Here is a 24,390-nt window from a genome sequence, read left to right as displayed (position 1 = left end):
GCTAGCCCACCTCCCGTTCTTCCTCTGCGCTCCTATTAGCAGGACCCCAAATCTGTCCACCTCACCAAAACACCGTGAATGGAGCAGTACCGTGCCTGGAGAAGACGGCTGCTCATATCCACCGTTCACCGCGGACCTGCTCGTGGACATGGCCGCGCGGATCTTCAGCCCTAGGAGCAGCAGTGCGCGTGGACAGCCGAGACAACGGAGCACAAAGCAGACGGCCGCCGCGCGGGCTCCTCTCCAGGCTTAGAGACCACCCTGAGCCCATCTAACCTTCCTGTGGAACTCCATAGCATCAAAGACCTTTTTATAAACCTGTAACCTGAATAGAAAGTATAAAAGGATCATCTTTGACTGAAATACCGGAGGAAGAGCATGAGGTAAGCGGGCCATGCGTCATGACAGATGCGCTCCACACTCAGCCTCCGCTCCATCTGTGAGGGGACATATTCCCCCATTCATGATCGTATAATTCATTCGATACATTTCATAAGATAGTTTTGTACTTCTGTTTTGCTGCTTTACGATCGACATGTAAAACCAGTTGGGTCCTGTGGGGCCCACCCAGGCCCTCCGTCGCATATATTGTTCTTTACAATGAGCTTTACACTAACAGCCAATCAAGAGCAGTCGTGCGCACCAAATCCACCGTTTCCCCGGTTTTAGCCCTCCATTGTCACGTTTGGACCCGCCCAAAGGATGAACGATGGTCTTAGCCGGGCTCGGTCATGTTGTCATGGAAACGGCAGCATCACGGTAAAGGTAGCTCGCGGGGGAATCGGCGCGTGCTGTCACGGGGAGGACACGGGCTACGCCGTGTTAACCGTCTGCTGTGACTGTTCTGTGATGGTTGCCAGGCAGGTTAGCAGACCCCCACCCCCATCCCTCACCGTCGGCCCGGCATGTAACAGATCCACTGGTGTCTATATCTGAGCGGTATTTTGAGCCATTCTTCCATCATGTGCGGTGAAAACATGCACTAAGGCAGAGGCCTAGTCCCCTTTTTGTCTGCCACACGTCTATTTGTGGAGGAGCTTTGATCCCTGTGGTCTGTAGTTCGACTCCTGGGTGACTTCATACAGCCTTGTATATATCCTGGACAATTCCCCCAGCCATACTTTTACAGGTTGTGCAAGGCCGAAAACAACATAGCCCATTTCTATTAGTGACCCCTACCTTTGTGGGCACTGTACAAATGGTTGTCAATAGAAACATTTTGGAGAATTACAATAAACGCACTGGCAAATTACAGTGAAATAATTTGTCATTAATAACTAAATAATTAGCCCATTCTTCAGTATTCCCATTGACTATAACAGCTGGTCTCTTCTTTGATGTAAGTCTCATAATCTTTACAAATAATTTTCTAATCTTAAATGATGAAAAACCTTCTCTCAGAAAGGTCCCACCAGGGTCATGGAACTAACCTGGGATGTTTATGCAAGCCAATACAATGCAGCTATGGGCATCTTATCCAGATCATTAAAATGTATCCTCTGTGCAGACTGGGACTGGGCTGTAGCTTTCTGTCATAGTACCAAAGCAGCAGTCGGCCTGCAGGCCAGTGGCAGCTCCAAAAGTCCCTCTTTTAGTCTACACACAAAGCAGACGAAGAGGAGGGATTCAGAACAGTGTTTGTTCAGCATCACTGGCTCTTTGCAGCTCTTGTGGAGGCGTGCATGTGCTTTTGTCTCTGCACTGTGTATGTGCATATGGTTATTTATAGTCAGAAGACATTAGAAGCTTTCTTAGACATGGACTTTGGTAGGGTTGGCCTCTGTTGCTTGCTCATATTTTGTTTATTTCAAGGGACTAGGATGTGAAAGAGTGGGGCTGTGAATGTCTGTGAATCTGTGACTCATCGAATTAAATGAGAAGTGGCATTAGAGAGTCTGCAGGAAGCAACTGCAGCTGATCCCAAAAACACTGAAGAGCTAGAGCTCGCACTGCAGGTGCTGAAAAGGGTGCATTCTGAATTCACCTACAAATTGCTTTTGCCTAATTAAGGTAACTAATGTTGTGCAGTAATAAAAGTTTATCTCAAAATATGAGAAAAAGAGGAGCTATGTGGTTCCTTCAAAAAGCAGTAAAATAAAAATAGAGCGACATAAAACGAAAGAGGAGAAGAGTTTAGGCCCCACTCAGCTGAGGGTCAGCTGATTCAGACCTCTCCCTCTCTGCAGATAACTACTGTCTGTTGCTTATCGCCTCATAACCTTCTATGATATTGTAGTGTTCAGTTATTTAATAATATCTGTGTCCAATAGTGCAGTATTTTATTTGGACAAAAGAGCTGTAAACGTTGCTAAGATTATTGTTGGCAGTCTATCCTTGCTTCACTTCACTGTCTTCACTGTTCTAACTACAAAAGTGTTTCGTGAGAGAAACTTTTTATATAGATGCTTCTCCTTTCGCAGTTTGAAAATTTGGCAATGCACAAAAAACACTTTGTTTATCTGTATCAAACTAGTGCCAAAATCTAAACTTAACCCACTAGACCAAAGCTAAATTAAGATAAACTAAAACTAGACATGGACGTTCAAAGTGGTCCCATTTCCTCAAACAGCATATTCTCTTTCTTTCCTGATCCTCAGCCCTTGTGAGGACTGGCTGCAGGAGTCTACATGAGGTAGTGAAGCGGCGATGAAGCTGGCCTCACATGACATCACCCAGGAGCCATGACAGTGTAGTTCTATATGTTTCACTATTGTGCTGCTCTAATCTGTCCATTTCCGGCATATTCTATACATCGTTACAAGGGATCTATTCGCATGATGTGTCCTTGGGCTGCAGCAGGGTCATGTGGGTGCTATCAAGTGACCTCTTCATAAACCTCCAGCAGATAGTACATCTCTGCTGTGTCTGACTTTAACATTACCTAACAATCCAGTCAATATAGAGCCCAAACTCAGTGTATAACATTGGGGATTGTCAAACTTTTGTTTACCTCAAAAAATATAAATTTATACTAGCCCAGGTCTAAAACAGCCATAATACAATTAAAACCAGTGTCTTTGATGTAGCAAAACCAGGACTAAATCAGGTCTCAATCAACACTCAGTGAGGACTGTTGAATAAACCATATATAATGCGTTAATAATCCAAAACCAAGCCTAACTAGATTAAATAAAACAGGAAAAATGTATGGAGCCTTGAAACTGCAAACAACTCTTATCTGTAAGTGCCACTTGTAAAAAAGCTTTAGCCGCCTTACTGTTTCTTGAAGTGAAATGCTAATCTTTATCTGATGGTTGGCTCTTTGTTTTTTCTGCTTCTGTGTAAAGAGGCTTAATGGTATACATTTGCTGGAGCAGATGGAGCAGCACTGAGGGAGAGTTCTAATGAGGGGTCGAGGGGAACCACAGAAGAACCAGGGCTTTGTCTCACACTCTCCTCCCTTCATCCTCCTGCTCCGATCTGCTCCAGATGTCCAGCTGCAGTACACGGGCCAGTGTAGGGATGAGTCTGTTAGGGAATATAATCAGCACGTTTGTGGCCCTGCAATGTCACAGTAAACAAGTTGAGTGTTTTTGTGAGAAGAAACGACTTTAAAGTGTTGATGATAAATCACGCAGTTTGAATATGATCTGATTTTTACTATGAATTAATATAGACAGAGACAGGGAGCTGCTGGTATCCATGTGACTAAGGGCGCTTGTAAAAAGGGTGCGGGTCATTGAGAAAAAGAAAAATATCAAGCACTCACGTGTCGGTGTGTTTTTAATGCTTCAACAATAAAGGCTTTTAAATAAAATTTTTATTTAGCAACTAATGTACTGGTCAATAGGGAGATTTTGTTGGATTGTTAATAAAGAGGACCTATTATAACTTTAAAGTATTAAATAATAGGTAGTAGTCTTAGTGGCATTTCTCCATAGCAAGCAGCAGTGGCTAATCATGTTCATCGTGTTTTTATTTTACTGAACAGTTTTTTAACTCTAGTGTGTATAATGTGTATGACTCAGTCCTGTTTTTTTCATGTAAATTAATGATGAGGGAACATTGTTATAACATGGTTAAACTGTGACAGAAGTACTTTTAAGCATATCCAGCATACCTTTGACTAATATTTCATATAAAGACTTGAGACCAACCGTTTGCCTGCAAAAATACACAAATCTAAATATTTATACATATTGTTATTGTATAAACCTGAGCCAGAATGACCAAGAATCAATTTCTAACAGTGGCAATTTAATTAGTTTTGCCTGTAAAAATGATTTCTCTTATTTTTATCTTCAGACCTCACGGTAGCAGCTTATTGCTTATATCATTTTGCGGGTGCCCTCTTCATGGTGTCTTGAATGAATTTAAAGCTGTGTTTTCATTGCGGCTCAGTCACAGTTTTCGGGTGCTGTGATTGGTCAGCATCAGTCACATGACCTGCTCCCTGTTCTGCTCCTCACTCCTGGTCTTCCGCTCTCACTCCTTCACTCCTCTCTCGCCTCCGCTCCGCTCTGCTGTGCTGTGGGGAGGATGTGATCAGAATGTGGCTGAGCTGGCGTCCCTCTGCTCCATAATCCTTCTCAGAACTGCTCCTGGCGACTACTTGGAGCCATGTACTCCCTGGACGACTTCGGGTAAAACAGCTCCTCTTTTGGAATGTGCTTTTATGATGCTTCCCTTTGCTGCGATTTTTCCCTCCTGTCTCAGATTCCATTTTTAGAGTCCTATGAGGAGAAGGTTTCTATCTTCTTCTCTGGCACTTTTGTTAAATAATGCAACTGTTTCACGCTCTGGAGGGAAAATCTTAGTTCACTCTGTTTCTACTGCATACAGCTGTTGGAAGAAAAGTATTTGTTTATTGGCTGAGTTTTGAGGAGTTTTCCTAGATACTATGTTCATGACGGGAAGAGGTCACTGGTGGCAGATGACTTGGGAATAGAGGCTGGATTTAAGTGCGCAACGGGAAAATGAGGTGTCATGTAATTGTGATGTTTTCAGCTGTGTGCCCTCTGGTAATCCACTGGACCCTGCACCAGTCCAGGAGGCAGCAGCAGAGGGTGCACTGGACTGGAGTGTGTGTGAGGACCCCAGTGTGAGGACCCCAATTCTGCAACTAGCTGCTTACCCATAGGAACTTTTAGCAAAATTTCAGTAGCGGAGCATACAATATCTTGAAGCAGTATTGTATTATAGCATTTTAATCATTAATCATAATTATTTATTTGTTTATTTAACCTATGTTTGTGTCCTAGCATTAGTGTGTACTGATGTGATTATTACTCAATGTGTTGTGGAGGTGTATGGAAACTTCTCTTCCTCATGTTTTACTGCTTCCCTGTTTCTCTAAGTGCCACTTGAACAAAAACTTTAGCTGTCTTGTTGTCTGTCATGTTTATTGCACTGAAAACCATGCATCCTCCTTACTCTGAGCAGGCCTCCATCTCCACAAACCTGACTCTTGTTTGGCCTGGAGGAGAGCCTCCTCCTGCTTGTTTCTATAGAAATGTTGTTCCTTTGGCTACAATTTTCCACAGTATGATATAAAACATTATTCATGAAAAATGTTTTGAAGTATGGTTTTAACTTTCAATTTCCATAGAATCACGCGGGACACATGTCACCTCCAGAAAGTTACATACTGTGCCTTTAACTCCTTCTTTGATGTGTCATTATTAGTTGTTTTGTTATGGGAGAAATGACCTTTTATTTCAGTAATGTTGACTGCAAAAACATGCTGCAAAATAATATCAAGAGACTCATTTGTATTGTTGTCCACTGGCTGTATGCCATGATATGACAGAAGCAAGCATACTACAGGGATAAATGTACTATTCTGCCTGAACCTTCTACTTTTCCTATCACAAAAGAGTCTTAGTGCTGTGAATAACTTATGCAATGAATCAAATACACTCCACTGTGTTAATATGGATCTAGGTCATGTTTAAATATAATTGTCTTTGACAGCATCAAATTCAGTTGGTTTTGCCCGTTACTCTTCACCTTCTGTTAATCCTTTGTTTTTAAGATTTCCTGTAATTAGATTATAATACACCACACACTGTTGGCTACAGTCTGTGGATCAACAGAATATGGTTTGCTGAGTGATGTCGAACAGAAAGGAGCTAACATCCAAGTCTTTCAATACTGTGCCCACTCAATAAAAATATAATTTTTTTTTACTGTAAAAAAACAAGATATTCTTCTGCTTCAGCGTATTTCTGTTTTCGTTCCGAATGATGGTGAACGGAGCAGTGTTCCTTTAAGGATGAGGATTAGCGAGTGAGCTGGAGGCGCTGGGGGAGGGGTGTGCTCCAGATTGTACTTATGGCAGTGGGAATGACAGTTTTCCTGAAGGCCTGTTGGCTTCCGCACATGGATCATGAATAAGTGACGCTATTTTAGTGGTCAGCTGATTCTGCAACTCCTCCTGTGCATGGGGCTGCTGCTCTATTCAGATGCACAAGAATGAGAGGACGAGAGGATCTTCACAGCACCAAAGGGGTCCAAGAGAGAGAGAGGGTCTACAGAGAAGGTCTGCAGAGAGGGTTTATAGAGTAGGTCTTTAGAGAGGATGCATGATCCATGTAAAATCAAACATACTGAGTCTTTTCCAAGCCATCCATTCATCTATGACATCTTGTTAGCTGGCATTTGAGGTGAGCCTCTCATGGAGGGCAAGGGTCACAGGAGCATATGTGATCCTGTTACCACCCTCTTATGGCTGTCACAGAGAAGATGGCTTGTCCCTAGTATATGTTTTATTAGCACTTCATAAAGAGATGAAATACTGACATTCATCAAATCAGTCATTGTGGTTGTTCAATGTCAACTGTCAAAGGCCAGCTGCAGACTCCTTTCAGACAAAACAATCCAATTTCCCCAAAACTAGATAATAAGTTAACTAGATGTTTTGTAAACTGAACAAAACTTGTGTGCGGCGGTAGGCTATTATAAATTATATACGGGAAGATCTTTTTTTTCCATTTGCTCTGCCATCATTCAAACTTGGATGTCAATTAATCTGCTCATGGACCCTCTTGTTGTGCTGTGGCGTGTCAGTACTACTAAGCACCTAGTGATGGAGTGCCAACTAAAAATTGTAGCAAAATGAATTCAAAATACCCCTGACCACGAGACAGTTTGAGCAGAAAAACTCACTAGCTGCATTTGTATGGCTTTTTCCATTTGTGATGCTGAACCCCCATGTGTCCTCAGACCTCACCTCAGCACTGCTCCCGTTTGGAGGGTGGGGGCTCATGTCCATAAATGTGAGTGGGTGGGTGAGGCGAGGGGCAGACGGATATGAGGTAATCTCCCCTGGGTGCCCACAGTACATCATCATCATCATCATCTGGCTCCGAGTTCATCCTAGTCTGTCGCTCTTTGTTCTACCGAGTGGACCGTACGAATGCTGCCGGCTTTTTTGCCACATTTTGTTTAAAGAGTTGACATTGAAGAGCTGTGTAGGCATTGGCTTGGATTAGGACCTGTTTGGTGATGCAGCCCCTCTGGTGTTAGTTTGGGTGTAGGTGGATCATGGATGGGCCTCGGATTCAGATACTACGATACTGCCTCCCTCAGAGCGTCAGCGACTCTGGACTTTTCTACAATCACATCAGCCGCAGGTCTGTTGTCTCTCCTCCATCTACTGCACACTGTTTAGCCTAAGCTCCGACTCTATCTCATGACCTATAGCGATGGAATGAACTGAAATGTCAACAGTTGTGGGTGCTGGCTAGATAAGATATAATTTGAAAATGTCTATTGTTAAATAAATGTTATGCTTTATCAGGAGTAGACATAGCTCCATCTTTTGTTTTATTTTCAATCTCAACCAAAATACTAATCTGTAGTCTTAATCTGGCTTGAACAAACGGTCATTTACCACAGGCACACAGGCTGTTTTGGATTAGGAGCTCTCCATAGTATATACAGCATGAAATTACAAAACATGCGAAAAGTGAAAGTTATGCAGAGGTCCCATTGTGGTCTGCAAAAGCAAAGCGGTATAGTGAAAAGTATCCGTTATAGTTCAAGAAAGCATTTCCTCTGCTGTTTTACGGACTCCTCTTTTGGATTTGTCTCTGTACCATCAGCTTGTTCAAAAAATAATTCATCTTATGTAGACTAGAGATCTGATCCTGAGATAATAAGTATTTTGATGATATTGTGATTTAGTTCTTCTATATTTAATACTATTGGTCTGCCTCCATCATGCTCTGAATGACAGGTGGATTTAACCAGTTGGAGTGAGGTGTGAACTCTCAAAAATTCTCAGTACCATAGGCAGAAAAAAAGATACTAACTGCATAAATTGTGATGATTTGTGAATTGTGATCTCAGCTCAAAATATATATTTGTGACATATCGCACAGGCCTAGCTTTGGAACATTTATAGGTACATATTTCTTCTGCAATTGTGACATACAGCAGCCTTTCACCAGAACATGAATGACATGAGTTCTATAGCTTGAGAGGAGTCTGCCATGATGTTGTTATCCCTTGAAAGGTGTCTGAAGACCATTGCTCCTCCTCTCAGCAGCTCTCTGAATAGCTCCTCTCTGTAAAGGCTCCATACATCTTTAATGCACTCATGGCTCCTGGCGAAACGTAGCATTCAGGCCACTGCACTCTCCACAGGTCAGTTTGTCTAAGCACAGGAGTGGGATCTCTTTCTGATGGAGTGAGGGGTTCATTATTGTTGTTTTCAAAGGATGTAAGGATGTGTCTACACTCAGGCAACCCCAATCAATGACTGTCATGCTGCTGAGGGCTATACATTGCTGACGTTCAGTGGTTCATCTCAGTGTTGCAGCTTTTGAAAACAAAATAAAAAACTAAATTTCTAAAATACTTGCCAGAGAACGTACTGATTCACTGATTCACTACCAGAGCTGTTTAATCGGAACAATTATGGCCATTAAAATAGTCATAATCATATTAATTGTTATTATGTGTATTGTATTAATTGTTATTATCCGCACTCTTCTCTCCAATTTATGTCTCTCTTTTTTATTTTAATCTTCATGATTATTTATGTTTTGATTTGTTTTTATTATGATTTTAATGTATTTCTTATTCTGTAAAGCACTTTGAATTACTTTGTGTACGAATTGTGCTATACAAATAAACTTGCCTTGCCTATGTGGATTATACAGACTCTAAAACACTTTATTTAAGCTTTATTAAAATAAATTGTAAGAAAAAAAAAAAAAAACTATTTCTGATTTTTATTAATAATTTAGTATATTTGTAAGTATTCTCTAGCTAGTTACTTACCATATTTCAACTTTTATTTGGTTAAAATGTATTTTCAAAAATCTCAAATATTTGTTTTACTTGTCCAACCACTACTAAAATAATTGTTAGTTGCAGCCCTACCCACTGCTGTTCTGAACCACTGACTATTTCTAACTTGTGGGTGTGGAGGCTCACCCTACCCCTTCATTATTGGTGTAGGCAAATTAGACCTATGGATTCAGTTTTTATGGGTTTTCGAGTTACTATATCCTCCAGATGACTTGTATGCCCACAAATATTTAGGTCATAGGCAAATCTGAAAACGGACACATTATGGGATCAGCCACCCTCCAAGAGTGAGAACATAAGAACATTAAAGCAGTTTATACAGTTTTAATGCCAGAGAAACGCAATGCCTGACCTCTTTGTGTGTCTGTGCATTGGGCTAAAGGTTACGCTTTTTCAATCTGCTCATATCATAGCTGTAGATTATAGCATCAACAATCTGTTCAGAACTGACTGTGCATTAGTGAGGAAGGCCTGAGGGGCACAACCTCCCAATTTATCCCTGCAGCTTTGGGGTTATGTAGTACAGTACAATATTTAACTGGTTGGTCTTATATCGTTATCTTATATTCTGTGATGTTGCCAATAGTAGGGTCACTGTGTTTGCTCTTTGATGTGGTAGTGGTGTGATCCAGGTTCAGGCTGATATGGACATGGTATAGTCGCATTCAGTTTATATATTTTTTTTTTTTACTTTTTGAAGCTGTTTTGTGGACACCACAAAACAGCAACCTGTTTTTGATGTGCTACCTTTTGGTCAACCCTGTAGGACAGAAATTCTAAATATGTTGTTGTTGAGTAATGTACTCCAGGCATGTACACACCTTTTTTCAGAGGACTGCATATTGAAACATAATATGCTACAGAGGGCCACAGACACAGTGGATTCTTCATATGGGTGCAATTTCTTTGACAGAGCCTACTTTAATAAGGCGTGGACCGTTCAGTTTAGGTCTTCCATCACAATGTGATGTTATCAAGGTTATAGTGGTACAATTAACTACAGTGAAAAGTACTGCCTATATAATCAGTTGGGCCAATTTAGCAAGCGATCAGCCTCATTTTGAGGAGACAGAATTACTTATAGATTTAGATTTGTGATTTGGAGCAACCTCCTATCTATCATGTGCTGGTGGAGCCATGTTATGCCTATTGGAGCTATGATGCCTCATACTGTTTTATACATTTTTTTCTGTGGTCTTTGTTTTAAATTTTTATAGACTGTATGCAACATCTACTATTACTATAATCAGAGACTGTAACATTTTTGGTAGCTCCCCTGTTGCTTTCTGTGACCTGATCTGGTGTAATTAAAGCCTCAGTAATTGTGGAAGAGTATCAGTTATTCTTTAAGTGAGATGAGAGCGCTTACGTGGGGTTCCAAATGAGCAGATTTCACCATTTGTGGTTAATAACTTTCTTGTGCTGTTTTCAGTCCCTCTGGGCCTCCTTACTTTCCCTGTGCTGCAGATTAGAGGTCTTGTGCCACTCTTAAAGCCTGGTTAATTTAGATTTAAGACTGAGCTGAGCAAATGATCGCCTCTGTCTGTAATCCTGCCTCTCAAACAGCCAGAGCCAGGCACTCCCCAAATGAGACCCCCACAGACATCCCTGTAGGAGACAACACAGACACGCCCCTGCAGGAGACGACACAGACACAACCCACAGACACACATATGCAGAGGACCCCATAAACAGGCCCCTGTAGAAGACCCCACAGACACGCCCCTGCAGGAGACATCACAGACGCGCCCCTACGGAGGAGACACACCCCTACACACAACATGTTAGCACTTTCACTTCACAGCAAGAAGATCCTGTGTTCAGTTGCATGTGCTCTCTTTGTCTGACTCAGTGGGTTTATTGTGGATGCTTTGGTTCCTGTCAATAACAATAACAAACTTATTACTCCTGATGAACCTGACTCATACACAGAGCAGCGGCTGTAAAGTTGCGTGCTGTAGTGTGTTTCCTAAGATGGCCTCAGCAGAACAGCATGGTTGTTATTTTGGGACCAGTATGGTCCAATATTATAGTCTAGTGTGGGTGTGTAATTACAATGTCCACTTCACCACTTTGAAAGATGCAGCTCTTCAGGCTAGTTCATGCGTAGACATATGGCATCTATATAAATTGTTTACTGTGGTAATGAAACCATTGGTGGTGTCATGGGTCCACCACTGTTACTTCAGTCTTGTGTGCCAATGTTTTGTGAGCCTTCCTGATTTCTTATAGGCCTTTCTGATGTATCTGTTAAGATTATTATTCATGCGTCCTCTTTACTGTCAGTGAATGTGATGTGTGATGTGATTGGGAGCGGTTGCTGACATTTTCCCAGTCTGAGGCAGAAGTGATGCTCACTGGATCATGTGATGCTCTTAGGCTGGTCTCTGTGTCACCTGACCTCCTGTGATCCTAGTAACTGCACAGCTCACTGTCAAAGTCAATGCTACAGTTTTTATAAACAAGTTAGACTGAGTGATTAGAGAAACAGGATGAAAATGGCAAGCTAATAAAAGGGTTTGGAGTATTTTTTTCTGTATTATTCCTGTGTGTATGGGAACAGCTTAATGAATATTATCCTTCTCCATCAATTGCTTAAAGTTGTTATTACATTAAAACTGAGTGATATCGGAAAAATGTATCACATTTTTTTTCTCATATTGATCTGTCTCAAATTTCAACTTGATTTTATCCAAAAACATAATTAAAATGGCTCTTAGTATTGATTTCATACAAATAAAAAATACAGGCCTGTAACCTGTACTATTTAACACAGAAAATAGTCATATTTCTTCATCCAAACTCTGCTCCAAATCACATGCTTTTGATGACTTTCGATTTAAAAAACACAACTGTATCACTGACAATAAAACATGACTGATTCACAGTCTCTCAATGTTTCGATTACTTCCTCTACTTTCTCCCTTGAGATATTTCACCTCGTATTTATTTATTTATTTATTTTATGCTTTATTTACACTGCCATTTGTTTAACCAGATTACTGTATTCATTTACTATTAACTGAGTCTTGATAGCTTTCCTTAATAGTTATACATTTTAAAACCAAATGCCTCCTATGTCATGGGCCTGTGACTTGTGCTTTGGTTCTGTGCAGTGTATCATTATTGCATGTGCCCCTCCCTCTCTGATGTGGTACCAGGATCTGTCCATACCACAGTAAAGCTTTGAGTGTTCAATGGTCCACTCTCACGTGTTCATATCCGTGTGTGTGCTTGTGTGTGTGTGAGTGACAGAGAAATGAGAGAGAGGGACAAGGGGAAGAACTGAGTGATCCAGATGTTTACATTGTCATTTTTTCTGTTTTCCAGTGTAAAAGTCCAGACTGTGGACTGTAGTTATCTCTTAAACATACTCCATCATTTATGGAGTACTGTGACTGTACTGATTGAATATAAATGCCAGTATTGCAGTGATGCTTGTTCTAGACTTGCACTGGGAAAAATAAGGGGACAGTGTTCTATCATCAATTATCAGCACTTTTATTTTATTTCAATTCGACTCAACAGCCTTTGACTCGTCTCTCTTACCATGTGCATTATCTTAATCTTCCACTAGAGGTCAGACTCACTCATGATAGTTTGTATAAAATGAATAGTGTCTGAATGCTTCAGTGATGCTAATTTATCTTCACATTTGCATGTGTTTTCATCTTTTTATTTACCAGTTAAAAAGGAAAATTGTGGAGAATTGTGGTCCAATTAACACTGACACATATTTACAGTTCTCAGAAACGTTTTGAAAGTTTTCATTTCTTTATTTGTTTTATTATGTTATTGTGTTATTTGTGTTAAATTGCTATACAATCGACTATCAGTTGTAGATTAATGAGCAGACCAGAGAATCCTAAATGATTTCTTTCTAAAATGTTATTGACTAATCCACGTTGATTTTGCTATTAATGTAAAGACAAATACAATGCAGTCTAGTAGAACAATAAGATGTCTTCTGATGCCTAATTATTTTTCTAATAAGAATGTCTTTTGTGTTTGTGGCAGTGAACAGAGCATCTGCCAGGCCCGGGCCTCTGTCATGGTCTACGATGACGCCAGTAAGAAGTGGGTGCCCATCAAGCCGGGCCAGCAGGGCTTCAGCCGCATCAACATCTACCACAACACTGCCAACAACACCTTCAGAGTGGTGGGGGTCAAGCTGCAGGATCAGCAGGTGTGTACTGCACCGCCACCTGCCATCACCACAAACCTTTCCTACAAAGTGTTCCAAAGACGTAACAATATCCAAATCTTCATATATCATATTATTACCTGGTCCCCAAAGGGTTGACCAGGTTTTGTATTCACCCTGTGTGTGTATGTGTGTGTGTGTGTGTGTGTGTGTCTGTGCCATTTATGCCATTTATGGACCGATTGTCACCAAATTTGATACGTGGGGAAGCCCCCGTGCCCGATGCCGCAAAAAAAGTTTGGTGATTATCCAAGGTCATTCGAGGTCAATTGAAAGGTCATGCCATTATAAAGGGTAGGCAATTTCTGCAATTTCCATCTGCTGGCTGAAATATTCATCCAATCATCACACACGTTGGCACACACATAACCAGAGTATGGGCTGGGCTCCTGATAAGCTGTTTCCGTGGTGATGAACTGCCTCTGCTGATGCCTCATGGGGGACCAGGTTGCTATCTCTGATTGCGCTTGTTAGCTGTGATGTTGTGGGGAGAGTCACGTTACATGTTCGAAATGTATTATAAAGTATTGTACCTTTGTCATGTTGTTTGCATTGGATCTGAACAAAGGGTCTAACTATCTTTTCTGGGTTATGTTTTGGTGAAGGTGGTGATAAACTACTCAATTGTGAAGGGGCTGAAGTACAACCAGGCCACACCCACCTTTCATCAGTGGAGAGATGCGCGACAGGTCTATGGCCTCAACTTTGCCAGTAAAGAGGAGGCCACCACCTTCTCCAACGCCATGTTGTTTGCCCTCAACGTGCTCAGCTCCCCAGACAGCGGAGGTAATACTCTGCATACTGACTCTCACACACCCATAGATGTCACTGTTACCCTGATTGAGGAAACAACACCTAGGTGTAATTATGAAGATAACTCTTTAAATGTGCACTATGTAGCTTTTTTGGAGGAGAGTCTGTTAACTGCTTGTCTTCATGGAGATGTCATTGCTTTGCTTGCAATGTTTCCACAGTATAGCATTATACATCTATCTATCTTGCATTTATTTCATTATGCATACTTTTATTGCTCAAAAATACCTTGAAAAACATGCATCCTTATTGTGAGTGGGCTAGCCTCTTCACAGACCTGACCTGTAACCTGGCCAGGTGCTGCCTTCTTTGGCTTTTTGTCCCCATAGAGATAGATACATTTAATGTCATACTTAACACATTTTAGAAAAATCAACAGCTTCTTCACAGAGACAAGCAAATGGCGAACCCTTTACCAGAAAAGCTACACTGTGCACATTTTAAAAAGGGTATATTTTTGTACCACTGCATTAATTTTCATCATGTTTTCCCCTTGTATTTATCAGTCTAACAAATAAATTTTTTAATCAGGATTTTAACTCCTTGATGGACTAATTATAATTGTGAACTAGTTATGTATATAGTATATACAACACAAATAGTACACACACCAAAGAGCTCAGATTCATTCTGAAGTCAGAGAGTAGAATAAAAATACAATCTTGAAGTTCATGTTGCCTCCATCTGGTGGTTGGTTTCATGTACTGCAGTTTTTAAAAGGCACTTAAAGCAAGTGTTACAGTCAGTAGCATGGTCCAGAATTTTTAATGGCAAACACATACTTGCATTAGCAAAACAGAATATTTTCCACGTCATCACAATTCAGTTATATTCAAGCTATATTTTAGAGAAATTTAATTTCTGATAATAATTACCGGCACAAGTTCAACCCATCCCCTCTCTTGCTTTACTTGTGTGCAGCTCTGGTTACAGGACACTTATAAGATGTGTGTGGGGGCAGAGGAGGTGTGTAGCTGGTTTACTGGGGTGTCATCTCCCTCCATGTGACTGCCCTATCATTCGCAGAGTTAAAATATCCGCTCAGAGCCGGGATGTCGTTCTGCTCTGAGCTTACATGGCACCTCTCTTTATTTTGGGCGCATTGGACTGCGTCATCCAGACCATGGCAATGCTGTGGTTGGTGTTCATAGAGAATTGTGTAATGATTGAGCACAGAGACCTGTGCTGTGACCTGCTGGCTTTGGGAGCGGTCCACAATGCTGACTCCAGAAGGGTCCCCTGGTGGCCTCAGGCGGGTGTCATCGGCCCGCATTCTTCTCAGTAAGTTTAGAGCTGTGATGGTGCAAAGACACTGGTCTCAATCCACCCAGCATGATGTCTGAAAATGTCACGTTATTTTGAGTAGTCCCATGGATACCCTAGTGCTTCTTAGTGTTTGTTTGTTAATATTTCTTTTAAGCCTCTGAGCCTCTGGATGGTTTGGGTGTGATGTTTTTCGTGGGCTGTATAGCTACACAATGTGGAAATATTTTGTGGTTTCAGGGCAGACATCTCAGATGACTTGTATTAGTGACACTCAGGCTAAATGCTGAAATGATGTGCTACTGATAAGGCATTCAGAATTGTTGATTAAGCCTGATTAATTAAGTTCTTAAACATGTCTCATCATGCCCATTTAGCTTCCTGTTTATACCATCACCATGATGACACTGATTGCCGTAAGCCTCATATCAACATGAATGTAGTGATTGTGTCAGCAGTCTGAACTGGTACATCTGTGCATTTATAAATTACGATGACATCAAAGTTCATACAGCATGCTCCTCTGCTGCTTCTGAAGTGTTCAAGGCTCTTCTGCTTTTGGCCTGAGCAGCCACTAAACAGAGAATAGCATAAGTATATCCAAAAGTAATGCATGACCATAATTATATAAAAGTACTTTAGGTTTTGCTGTACAGTGACATGGCATCTTACATGAAAGAAGAGCATTAGCACTATTAACAAACTGCATTACAGATCATGGATTAAGTTAGCCTTAGCTTTTATCTATTTCTGTATGCTCTGACTCAGTAACATCAGAGGAGTCAGCTGGATTGTGTGTTAATGAAAAGAACGTGATTACGGCCTCACCCTCTCCACCACTATGTTAATGACTGGTACTCTGCCTTGGCTGCATGTGTCGATAGATGGTGGGATGGCAATGACAAATGTCCCACTACTGGGACAGTAGTGGGCAGTTTTTAGACCCCTGATTTTACAGAAATTATATGAGAACCATGTATAGGATTTCATACATCAGTTTTGCTAATACTCACTTTGTATGTTATATATTGTATCCTATGAAAATTTTTTTGTCTGTCTCTCCATGTTCAGGTCCAATTGTTCAGCGTCAGAATGGACCATCTTCAGAGGAGAACGAGGCACAAAGGAGGTAAAAACAGTTTCCTTTATGTACACAATGTGTGTGTACTCTTCAGTACATGATAGGACACCTTATGGTTAACAGGATGATGGAGCAGCACCAGATGCAGCAGGCCCATAAGGAGAGGGAGAGACGCACATCAGGATCGGGTGAGCCTTAGACAAACACGAGTACAGCTTCAGGAGGTATCTTAGCTCTGGTAGAAAACTTCTGGTTTCAGCACTAATGATGGCACATTCTAGGTGCTGGCGCAGTAACAGCTCAGTATGGGTGTGTATGGTGTTACTGTCCCCTCCTAGAGTCACTGCTCCTACCGTGTGTGTATGCTTTACCCATGCACACATGAATGCCCCAGTCCCCTGAAGCACATGTCCCCTGTCCTGTGAGGACCCCGTCCTGCAACATGCTCGACTGCCATCACTGTCTCCAGCGCCGGCCGCCATAAGCTCAGACCATGGCTCAGTCATGTTGCATTTTGCTGCTTGTTCTTTTTGATTATGATGATTATGAGTTGATTCTTATTCTTATTTGCTGTAAGCTTCTGTTTTTGATTGCTATTGTTTTTCTCATCTTTACTTACTTGGTTGCTCAGTTGGTTGCTTTTCATCTGCTCACGTTTCTCTTTTCTGTTTTCCTTTGTCTGTTGCCCTCCTCTCGTGGTCCACACCTCTGTCTGTCTCTATCTGTGTGGCTCTGTTTGTCAGTCGTTTCCACCCTCCAATACAAAGTGTCCAACCCTCCTGTCCATCCCGACACCCCTCCCGAGTACAGACAGTTCCGCGCTAGCACACTGCCGCCATCCTACGCCCGTGTGGCCTCCGACTCTCCCCCCTCCCCTGCTCAGGACAAGTCACAGCTTCAGGCTCAGCTCCAGGCGCAGCTGTCCACCTCTCTAGCCTCTGCCTTCTCCCCGGTGCAGGCTGGGGTGAGCACCCAGGGCCGGCAGGTCCGTCAGATCCCCCTGTCCCCACCCACGGCTGCTCGCCACCTCCACCATCAGCAGCAGCCAGAGATAGCATTGCCCCCTAAACATGGCACTTGGTCTGCATCACATTTGCAACAGATGCAAATGTACAGTCAGATGCCCCCCTCTAACTCCCCACCAGTCATGATGGCTGTACCTGTCAAACAGGGCCTTCCCCCACAACCTGTTCTCCCTGTGGCCCACCCCCTGCCCCCGGTGAGGATGAAGCCCCCACCCCTGGACCCTAACTCTGCTTACTCACCCCAGCCTCAGCAACACTACCAGCCCCCTCCACACCAACCACAGCAGCTACACCCCCAGCAGCATACTAACGGTCAGCCTGAGGACCCTGTCCCATACTGTGACCCCGTCCCCCCGACAGGCCCTACACCTTATGCTCCACCTCAGTATCCCACCTTTCACCCCCAGCAGCAGCCGTCACCACAGCAACTGCAGTCATCGCCACAGCAACCACTGGTATACCAGCATCAGCAGCAGCCCCCTGCCCCATCGCCCCCCTCTTATACTGCCTCTGACGGGGGCTCGCCCAAGGAGACCCCCTCCCCAGTTCCCCTGCAGCCCCCCATGGCCAGCAGCAGTAAGTATAAGGAGCCAAGGCAGAGGCGGGCTTGTACTTTCTGTGCAAGTGTGTACCAGTCACAGGTCCACACAGGGGTTAGAACTTGGCATATGGACAGCATTTTAAATAGGGAAGACATCTTGGATGTTGTTTTCACATGATGTCACTCTATCAGAATGTATTTATTTATTTGTATTGTTTTTTTTTTTAATCTTTTATCCAAATTAAAGGGTAGGTGGATTACTGATTTAGCTACTTAGTACTTTCTTTATATTTGACAAGGGAGATGTCTTTCACTCTTTAAAACTGCATTAAAACTGCATCCTGTTGCCCTTTTCTAAACCGTGCTGGTCAGTGTGTCTGTGTGTGTGCGTGCGTGTGGCTGTGTGTCTGTGTGTGTGTTTGTGTGAGAAAGAGAGAATGAGTCATAATGTTAAGAGGCTCTCAGCTCTCCTGAACACACCCCACAATACCCAAGTGTGTCACATGCGCTATATATCCTGTGCATAACACTCACTAACACGTCAGCACACATCTCTTATCTTAAGTAAAGGCAACTACACTTACTATATGTTTATTCAGTATGGTGTCCTTTGAAAGAATTAACTTCTATGGCCATCCTGTCCTTAAACAGTCACTGTAAAAGATACGGTTCCTGTTCTTCTATTTGTGAGTCTATTTGAAGGGTTAGTTTGGTTTAGTTTAGTTTATTGGTTGTGTATCACAAACTGAAAACAAAGAAACACATTTTTTATCATACATACAGTATAGGACTGTGCAGATATTCCAAAAGGTGACTTTTAATTTGCCTAATTAGAGCATCACATTGATTGAAGTAATTTTATATGAATAGATAATAGTAGACATGGTACTGAGCTCAGCCGCTGAATCCCTAAGGTGCTGCTCGGGGAGCTGGGAGTAGTATCTCTCCACACAGCAAGGGCTCTTCTTAGATTTTGTCCTTCCCTGTTGCTCTTCAGGCCCCCCTGTCTCAGCCGGTCACCCCGCCATGCTCTCTGTGGCACCTCCCACAGCAGTGCCATCTCCAGCCCCACCTCCACCTCCGGGCCCTCCGCCCCCCATGGCAGTGCCCCCTCCTATGCCTCCACCTCTGCCCGCAGGTGGGGGCCCTCCTGGGGGGCCGGCTGGGCCTCCTCAGCCCTCAGGCCTAGCTGCAGCACTGGCAGGAGCCAAACTACGCAAAGTCCAAAGGGTGAGTATCGGGCATGAGTCAGTGGCAGAATAGAATGTAGATAACATGAAAAATGTGGGCCCACACTTTTGTATTTGTCCTGTGAAACCTAAAAAAAAATCTGGATTTTGTCAAAATCTCTTATTAAATAATCAAATAATTTAAAATATGTTACTAAATATTTATAATCCAGGCTCTGTTATAACTGACATATATCTGAATGGTTATCATGTGCCAAAAGCCAACATTGATTTTTCATGTTTTATGATATTCTGTGGTTAGTTAATCTCTCCTGGTCAAAGCCTGATCTTGTCAGTTCTCAGAAACTAAGCGGTGCCGGCCTGGTTAGTACATGGATGGGAGATTGCTGGAAATTCCAGGTGCCACAGTAGGTGCCAGTAGCAAAAACTGTTGTTGTCCTTTGGCACTTTATCCATATTACTTAGTATGAATGTGGTGTGTGCACACTTGTTGGTGGTGATTGGGCCTAATGGCATAGATTGACAGCCTCTCTTCTGTTAGTCTGCCCAGGGCAGATGTGGCTACAGCAGTAGCATACTACCACATATGGAGTGAATGGATAATGCATGGCATTGTAAAAGCAACTCTGAAAAAGTGCAAAAGTAAAAGACTTATGCATTATTTTTATTGAAAATATATTATGTTCCACTTTCAACTCCAGTTGCCTCCATTCAAGAATACAGAATGTATTTGTTTACAAACGTTTAAACACTGTTGGGCAAGTTACTTTAAAACTGTAATGCGTTATTTATGACTTGTTACTGTCATTTCAAAGTAATTCGTTACATTACAATATTACTGTATTTAAAATGTATAACATTACATTACTGCTGCATTACTTTTAAGTTACTCTTACCAAAATAACTGTGAAGATGCTGAACTTTTGCGCTGTATATGGACTGAACAAGGACTAAACCAGAGCTGAACCAGAACTGAACCAGGACTAAACCAGGACTCAAGCAGGCCTAAACCAGGTCTAAACCAGGACTAAATCAGAGCTGAACCAGGACTAAACCAGGTCTAAACCAGGTCTAAACCAGGACTAAACCAGAACTGACCCAGGTCTAAACAAGGACTAAACCAGGACTAAACCAGGACTAAACCAGGACCAAACCAGGACTAATGTTGGACTAGAACTTGGAATCTAGGACCGCCCCTGAGAGAACCCCGCGCCCGTGGCACAGGGTGTCTGCAAGGCGCAATCGGGCATCAGCTGCGGTTTGCCCCATGGAGCGCGGAGTTCTGCTCCTGTCCTTTCGCTCGCAGTCACTCGACGGTCTACGCAGGCGCACCTCCGGCGTTTCACTACTGCTGATATCGCGGTGATTTTAGCAAATTTATATGAAGAAAACCCACCACTCCAATCCAGGTTAAAACAAGCTTTGTAATGCGCATTACTGACATTTGTACCAAGTAAAATATTACATTTTTCCCCCTCTAATGCTAATGCACATTACTGCATTACAGCAAAAAGCAATGCATTACAGTAATACGTTACTTTTATTTTAACGCGTTACTCCCAACAATGCGTTTAAAGAGTCTATACTCTGATGACACTGCACCATGTGGACATCTGTATATCAGTGTGAAAATAGTGATGAGTAATACTCCTCAGGTCTAAACTGGGCTGGACTTCACCAGCATTAAATCACCAAAGCTGTGCAGATTTACATCCATTTTAATTGTATTTGCTGTTGAGTTTTATTTAAATGTCTTACTGGACAGTTGAACAACACAAAGTTGACATGTCTGCTGTGCCTGTTGTGTGGCAGGATGAGAGCAGTCCGCCCGGCTCAGGGAAAGCTGACTCAAACCGCTCCAGTGGGGGCAGCGGCAGTGGAGGAGAGGGCCTGATGCAGGAGATGAATGCCTTACTCGCACGCAGGTATAGTAACTCTACACCCAGGCTGAACAATCATTTTAAAAAATGGAAATCAGGCTTTGCAAAGGTTGAACATTTTTGGTGATGATGTCTCTCCTTTTTTCAGTGGGAGAACCTGCTAGCACATAAGGAATTTTATGCTTTAGTCTGTAGAGTAAGAAACCTGTTGATTAATATTTCAGTCTTTGTAGTGTTAATCCTCCTAGATGTGAACTTTTACATATTTTGCTTAGATTGTTTATACAGTCCATAAAGGTATCTATGCATCTACAGGCTATGAACTGTGGTCATAAACTTTCACTATGGTTAATGACTGACCTTTATTTTTATGTGTCTTTCTGTTTGCCTGTAACATGTGCTGTCCATCTTCACAGGAGGAAAGCTTCGGAGAAACCTGATGAGGTAAGTGAATGTTTGTTTAGCAAGTCATTAACCCGCTAATTGTCTCTGTGTGATTGTGTTGTGTCTGTTTTTGTGTTTTTGAGCAGGATGACTCGAGTGGTCGGGGGCAGAACTCAACAGGTAAGAAACATCAACTTTAAAATGACTGAAAAAGAAATTACAGTTATACAACTACTATAACAACAACTATATATATATATATATATATATATATATATATATATATATATATATATATATATATATATATATATATATATGTGATTATAATATAATATTATTTTGGTAGATGCTGTGAAAAAGCCTTGGGAAAGATCAAACTCTGCTGAGAAGTCCTCACTGGTATCCAGGTATGTGGGGAGGAAACTGTAATTTTAATATTAATGTGTGGTACCTTAATTATTTAATTTCTTTGTGTTCCAGAGTTAGACCCATTGGTAGCACTAGTGAGTCAGACTCAGATTTTGACCGTATGAAGCAGGTAAATTCATCTTGCTGTAAAGACCATAAAACATACACTGATTAAATTAAAACTAAATGACTAAATATGTTGCAGGAAATTTTGGATGAAGTTGTTCGTGAGTTGCATAAGGTTAAAGATGAAATTATCCATGGTAAGTCCACATGTTAGCTCTTTCTACCATGAAATGTCATAAAATCTACAAACCACAAAATTACACAAACACAGCATGTGATTCCAATGACATAAGAAGTTTTCTGAAAGAGGAGAAGGAGCACAAGGATCGGTGCACTCCTCCTCTGCTACATTAAAACTTATAACAAACAACAATGCAAATTTCTAATTTCCCAGTCTCACCAAAAACAGCCTATAGTAAAGGATCTCGCCAGTGTTAGGGTGACCAAAGGGGACATGCAGGGTGTATTTGAAACTCATTGTTCATCATATATGTCCAGTATCAGTAGATTTTATACATGCACAACCCTTTCTTAGAAGCTTCACCAAGTGCTTTTCTCTTTGCTTTCCTTGGAATGTACCACAATATGTCATTAAACTCCATCTCAATGGTTTTTCAATCATAGATTGTTAAAAACAATAAGAATAAATATGAAAAAACGTTGCCTGCATGTTTCCCTGAAGGAGGTAAGGCAGACCTATAACATCTCAATGGAGACAAACAGGGGACGGACCTTCCGCTAGAAAAGTTTCAAGTGCACCTTTAACTTTAGTTTACTAATTTGCAAAACAAATATATGAAAATTAATTTTCCTACCCTGATTTCAAATTGGCATTAAGCTAGTACACTGCGTAGAAAGAAAAAAACATAGAAACAAACAGTAATTATCATCAAACTGACTGGAGAGATGGTAGGCTTGTGACAAAAAGCCTAAAAAACGTCCCGTATATCTTTGTTTGCAGCCATCAGACAGGAAATGGGCAGAATCACTACGTCCTAATGGAGCGTCTGAGGAGTGGAGAGGCAGGAGCGGCCGATGGACTCACAGACACGAGGACCAAACAATGTTCTCTCAATGTTTCTGTGACCTCTCTGCCGCGGTGCACGTCGCAGAGATGTTGTGCCAACATTAGAGTCTGCTGGACAGAAACGGGACACATGATGGGCAGAAGAATACAATGCCATGGGGGGACATTTGGGCTGGAGCACTCGCAATCAGCCCTGTGCAACTCTTTATCTTCTGTTGAGTCCCACAAAGGAATTTTTTTTTTTTTTTTTAAGTTTTTACCATTTTATTATTTAAAAATGTGGTGTTTATTATGATACTGTTCATGGCAATGCGTGTTTTATCAATGAGTTTAAGAGGGCAAAAGGAAACTTGCACACCTTTTTGTCAGTCTTTTATATTTTGGACTGTTTTTTCGTTGTTGTTGAGGCCATAAATATTTCACAAAGACAAGCACAATATGAGCAACATGGAGCAGGACCCTCTATGATCCTCTGAATGGAAGGGACCCTAAACCCACCCGGACAATGTTCATACTTCTCCTTTACCAATGTTCTGTCTCCTTTAATTTACTGAAATATGAACTGTAATTGGCTAACATCTTTTCCTGCACACATAATGGGATCCTAAAAACTGAAAATTTCAAGCAATCTACTGATCAACTCAAGTGCAAGAGTTTATTTGAATGTTCAAAAATGGCTGGACTTTGGGATAATTTGCCAAAACAGGCCCAGAGTTGTAAATGTGCCACCTGCTTTCACTGGCATTAGAACAACAGTATGTAATTTCTGTCTGTCTCTGCTTTGTAAATCCCCACGTATGCATGAAACCCTAGCTCTCAATATGTTTGTTTTCATTTGAGAAAAGAATGACAAGTTAGCAGACGGTGGTACATTTATTTTCATGGTTTGTTTCTAGGAGGATTCTCTGCTCTGGTTGTACGCAGGGGTCATTGCTGCCTATGGATCAGAATGTGTTTAGAATTATGTGATAGAAGTGGAGATGTGTTTGCAGGTGGACTTTGGTTGAAAAACTCTTCTTTCCACTCTTGTCAACTATTTTTGGATTTTAAACCTGGAAGCTCAAAACATTCAATACATGTGTCAAAGCCCTTGTTTTTCTTAGTCTTCATCCACAGCAGTAAGCCAGAACGATCAGCAATCATCATTCAGTTATTAACTTTATCTTGTTCCTGGTAGCTTAATGGGGAATTGGAGATCATTTCCCTTTCCCTTATCAGGTTCTCAAATAGACACAAACGGTTTACAA

The 24,390-nt window shown here is 41.7% G+C and overlaps 1 protein-coding gene across 1 annotated transcript; it reads left to right on the top strand.

The window, feature by feature from the left end:
• The first annotated feature begins 39 nt into the window (after positions 1-39).
• Positions 40-24,211, top strand: evla (Enah/Vasp-like a). The gene is made up of 13 exons (XM_055159926.1): positions 40-383; positions 13,276-13,444; positions 14,068-14,248; positions 16,610-16,667; positions 16,743-16,807; positions 19,183-19,415; positions 21,188-21,300; positions 21,672-21,699; positions 21,786-21,819; positions 21,989-22,049; positions 22,123-22,180; positions 22,256-22,313; positions 23,078-24,211. The coding sequence occupies exons 1-13, from the start codon at positions 379-381 to the stop codon at positions 23,113-23,115; spliced, it is 1,101 nt and encodes a 366-aa protein (XP_055015901.1). The 5' UTR covers positions 40-378; the 3' UTR covers positions 23,116-24,211.
• The last annotated feature ends 179 nt before the right edge of the window (positions 24,212-24,390 follow it).

This window comes from Boleophthalmus pectinirostris, unplaced genomic scaffold (genome assembly GCF_026225935.1).
Source record: "Boleophthalmus pectinirostris isolate CB_2022bp ecotype Guang Dong unplaced genomic scaffold, ASM2622593v1 HiC_scaffold_10, whole genome shotgun sequence".
NCBI lineage: Eukaryota > Metazoa > Chordata > Actinopteri > Gobiiformes > Gobiidae > Boleophthalmus > Boleophthalmus pectinirostris.
The sequence above is the reverse complement of the archived record's forward strand: the minus strand, read 5'-3'. Positions and strand labels throughout refer to the sequence as shown.

Bases quoted from the DNA above. Each gene is read 5' to 3' on its own strand.
- evla (XM_055159926.1), top strand. The intron at 14,249-16,609 runs GTAATACTCTGC...CTCCATGTTCAG, and splicing joins CAGCTCCCCAGACAGCGGAG to GTCCAATTGTTCAGCGTCAG. The intron at 22,181-22,255 runs GTAAATTCATCT...AATATGTTGCAG, and splicing joins ATTTTGACCGTATGAAGCAG to GAAATTTTGGATGAAGTTGT.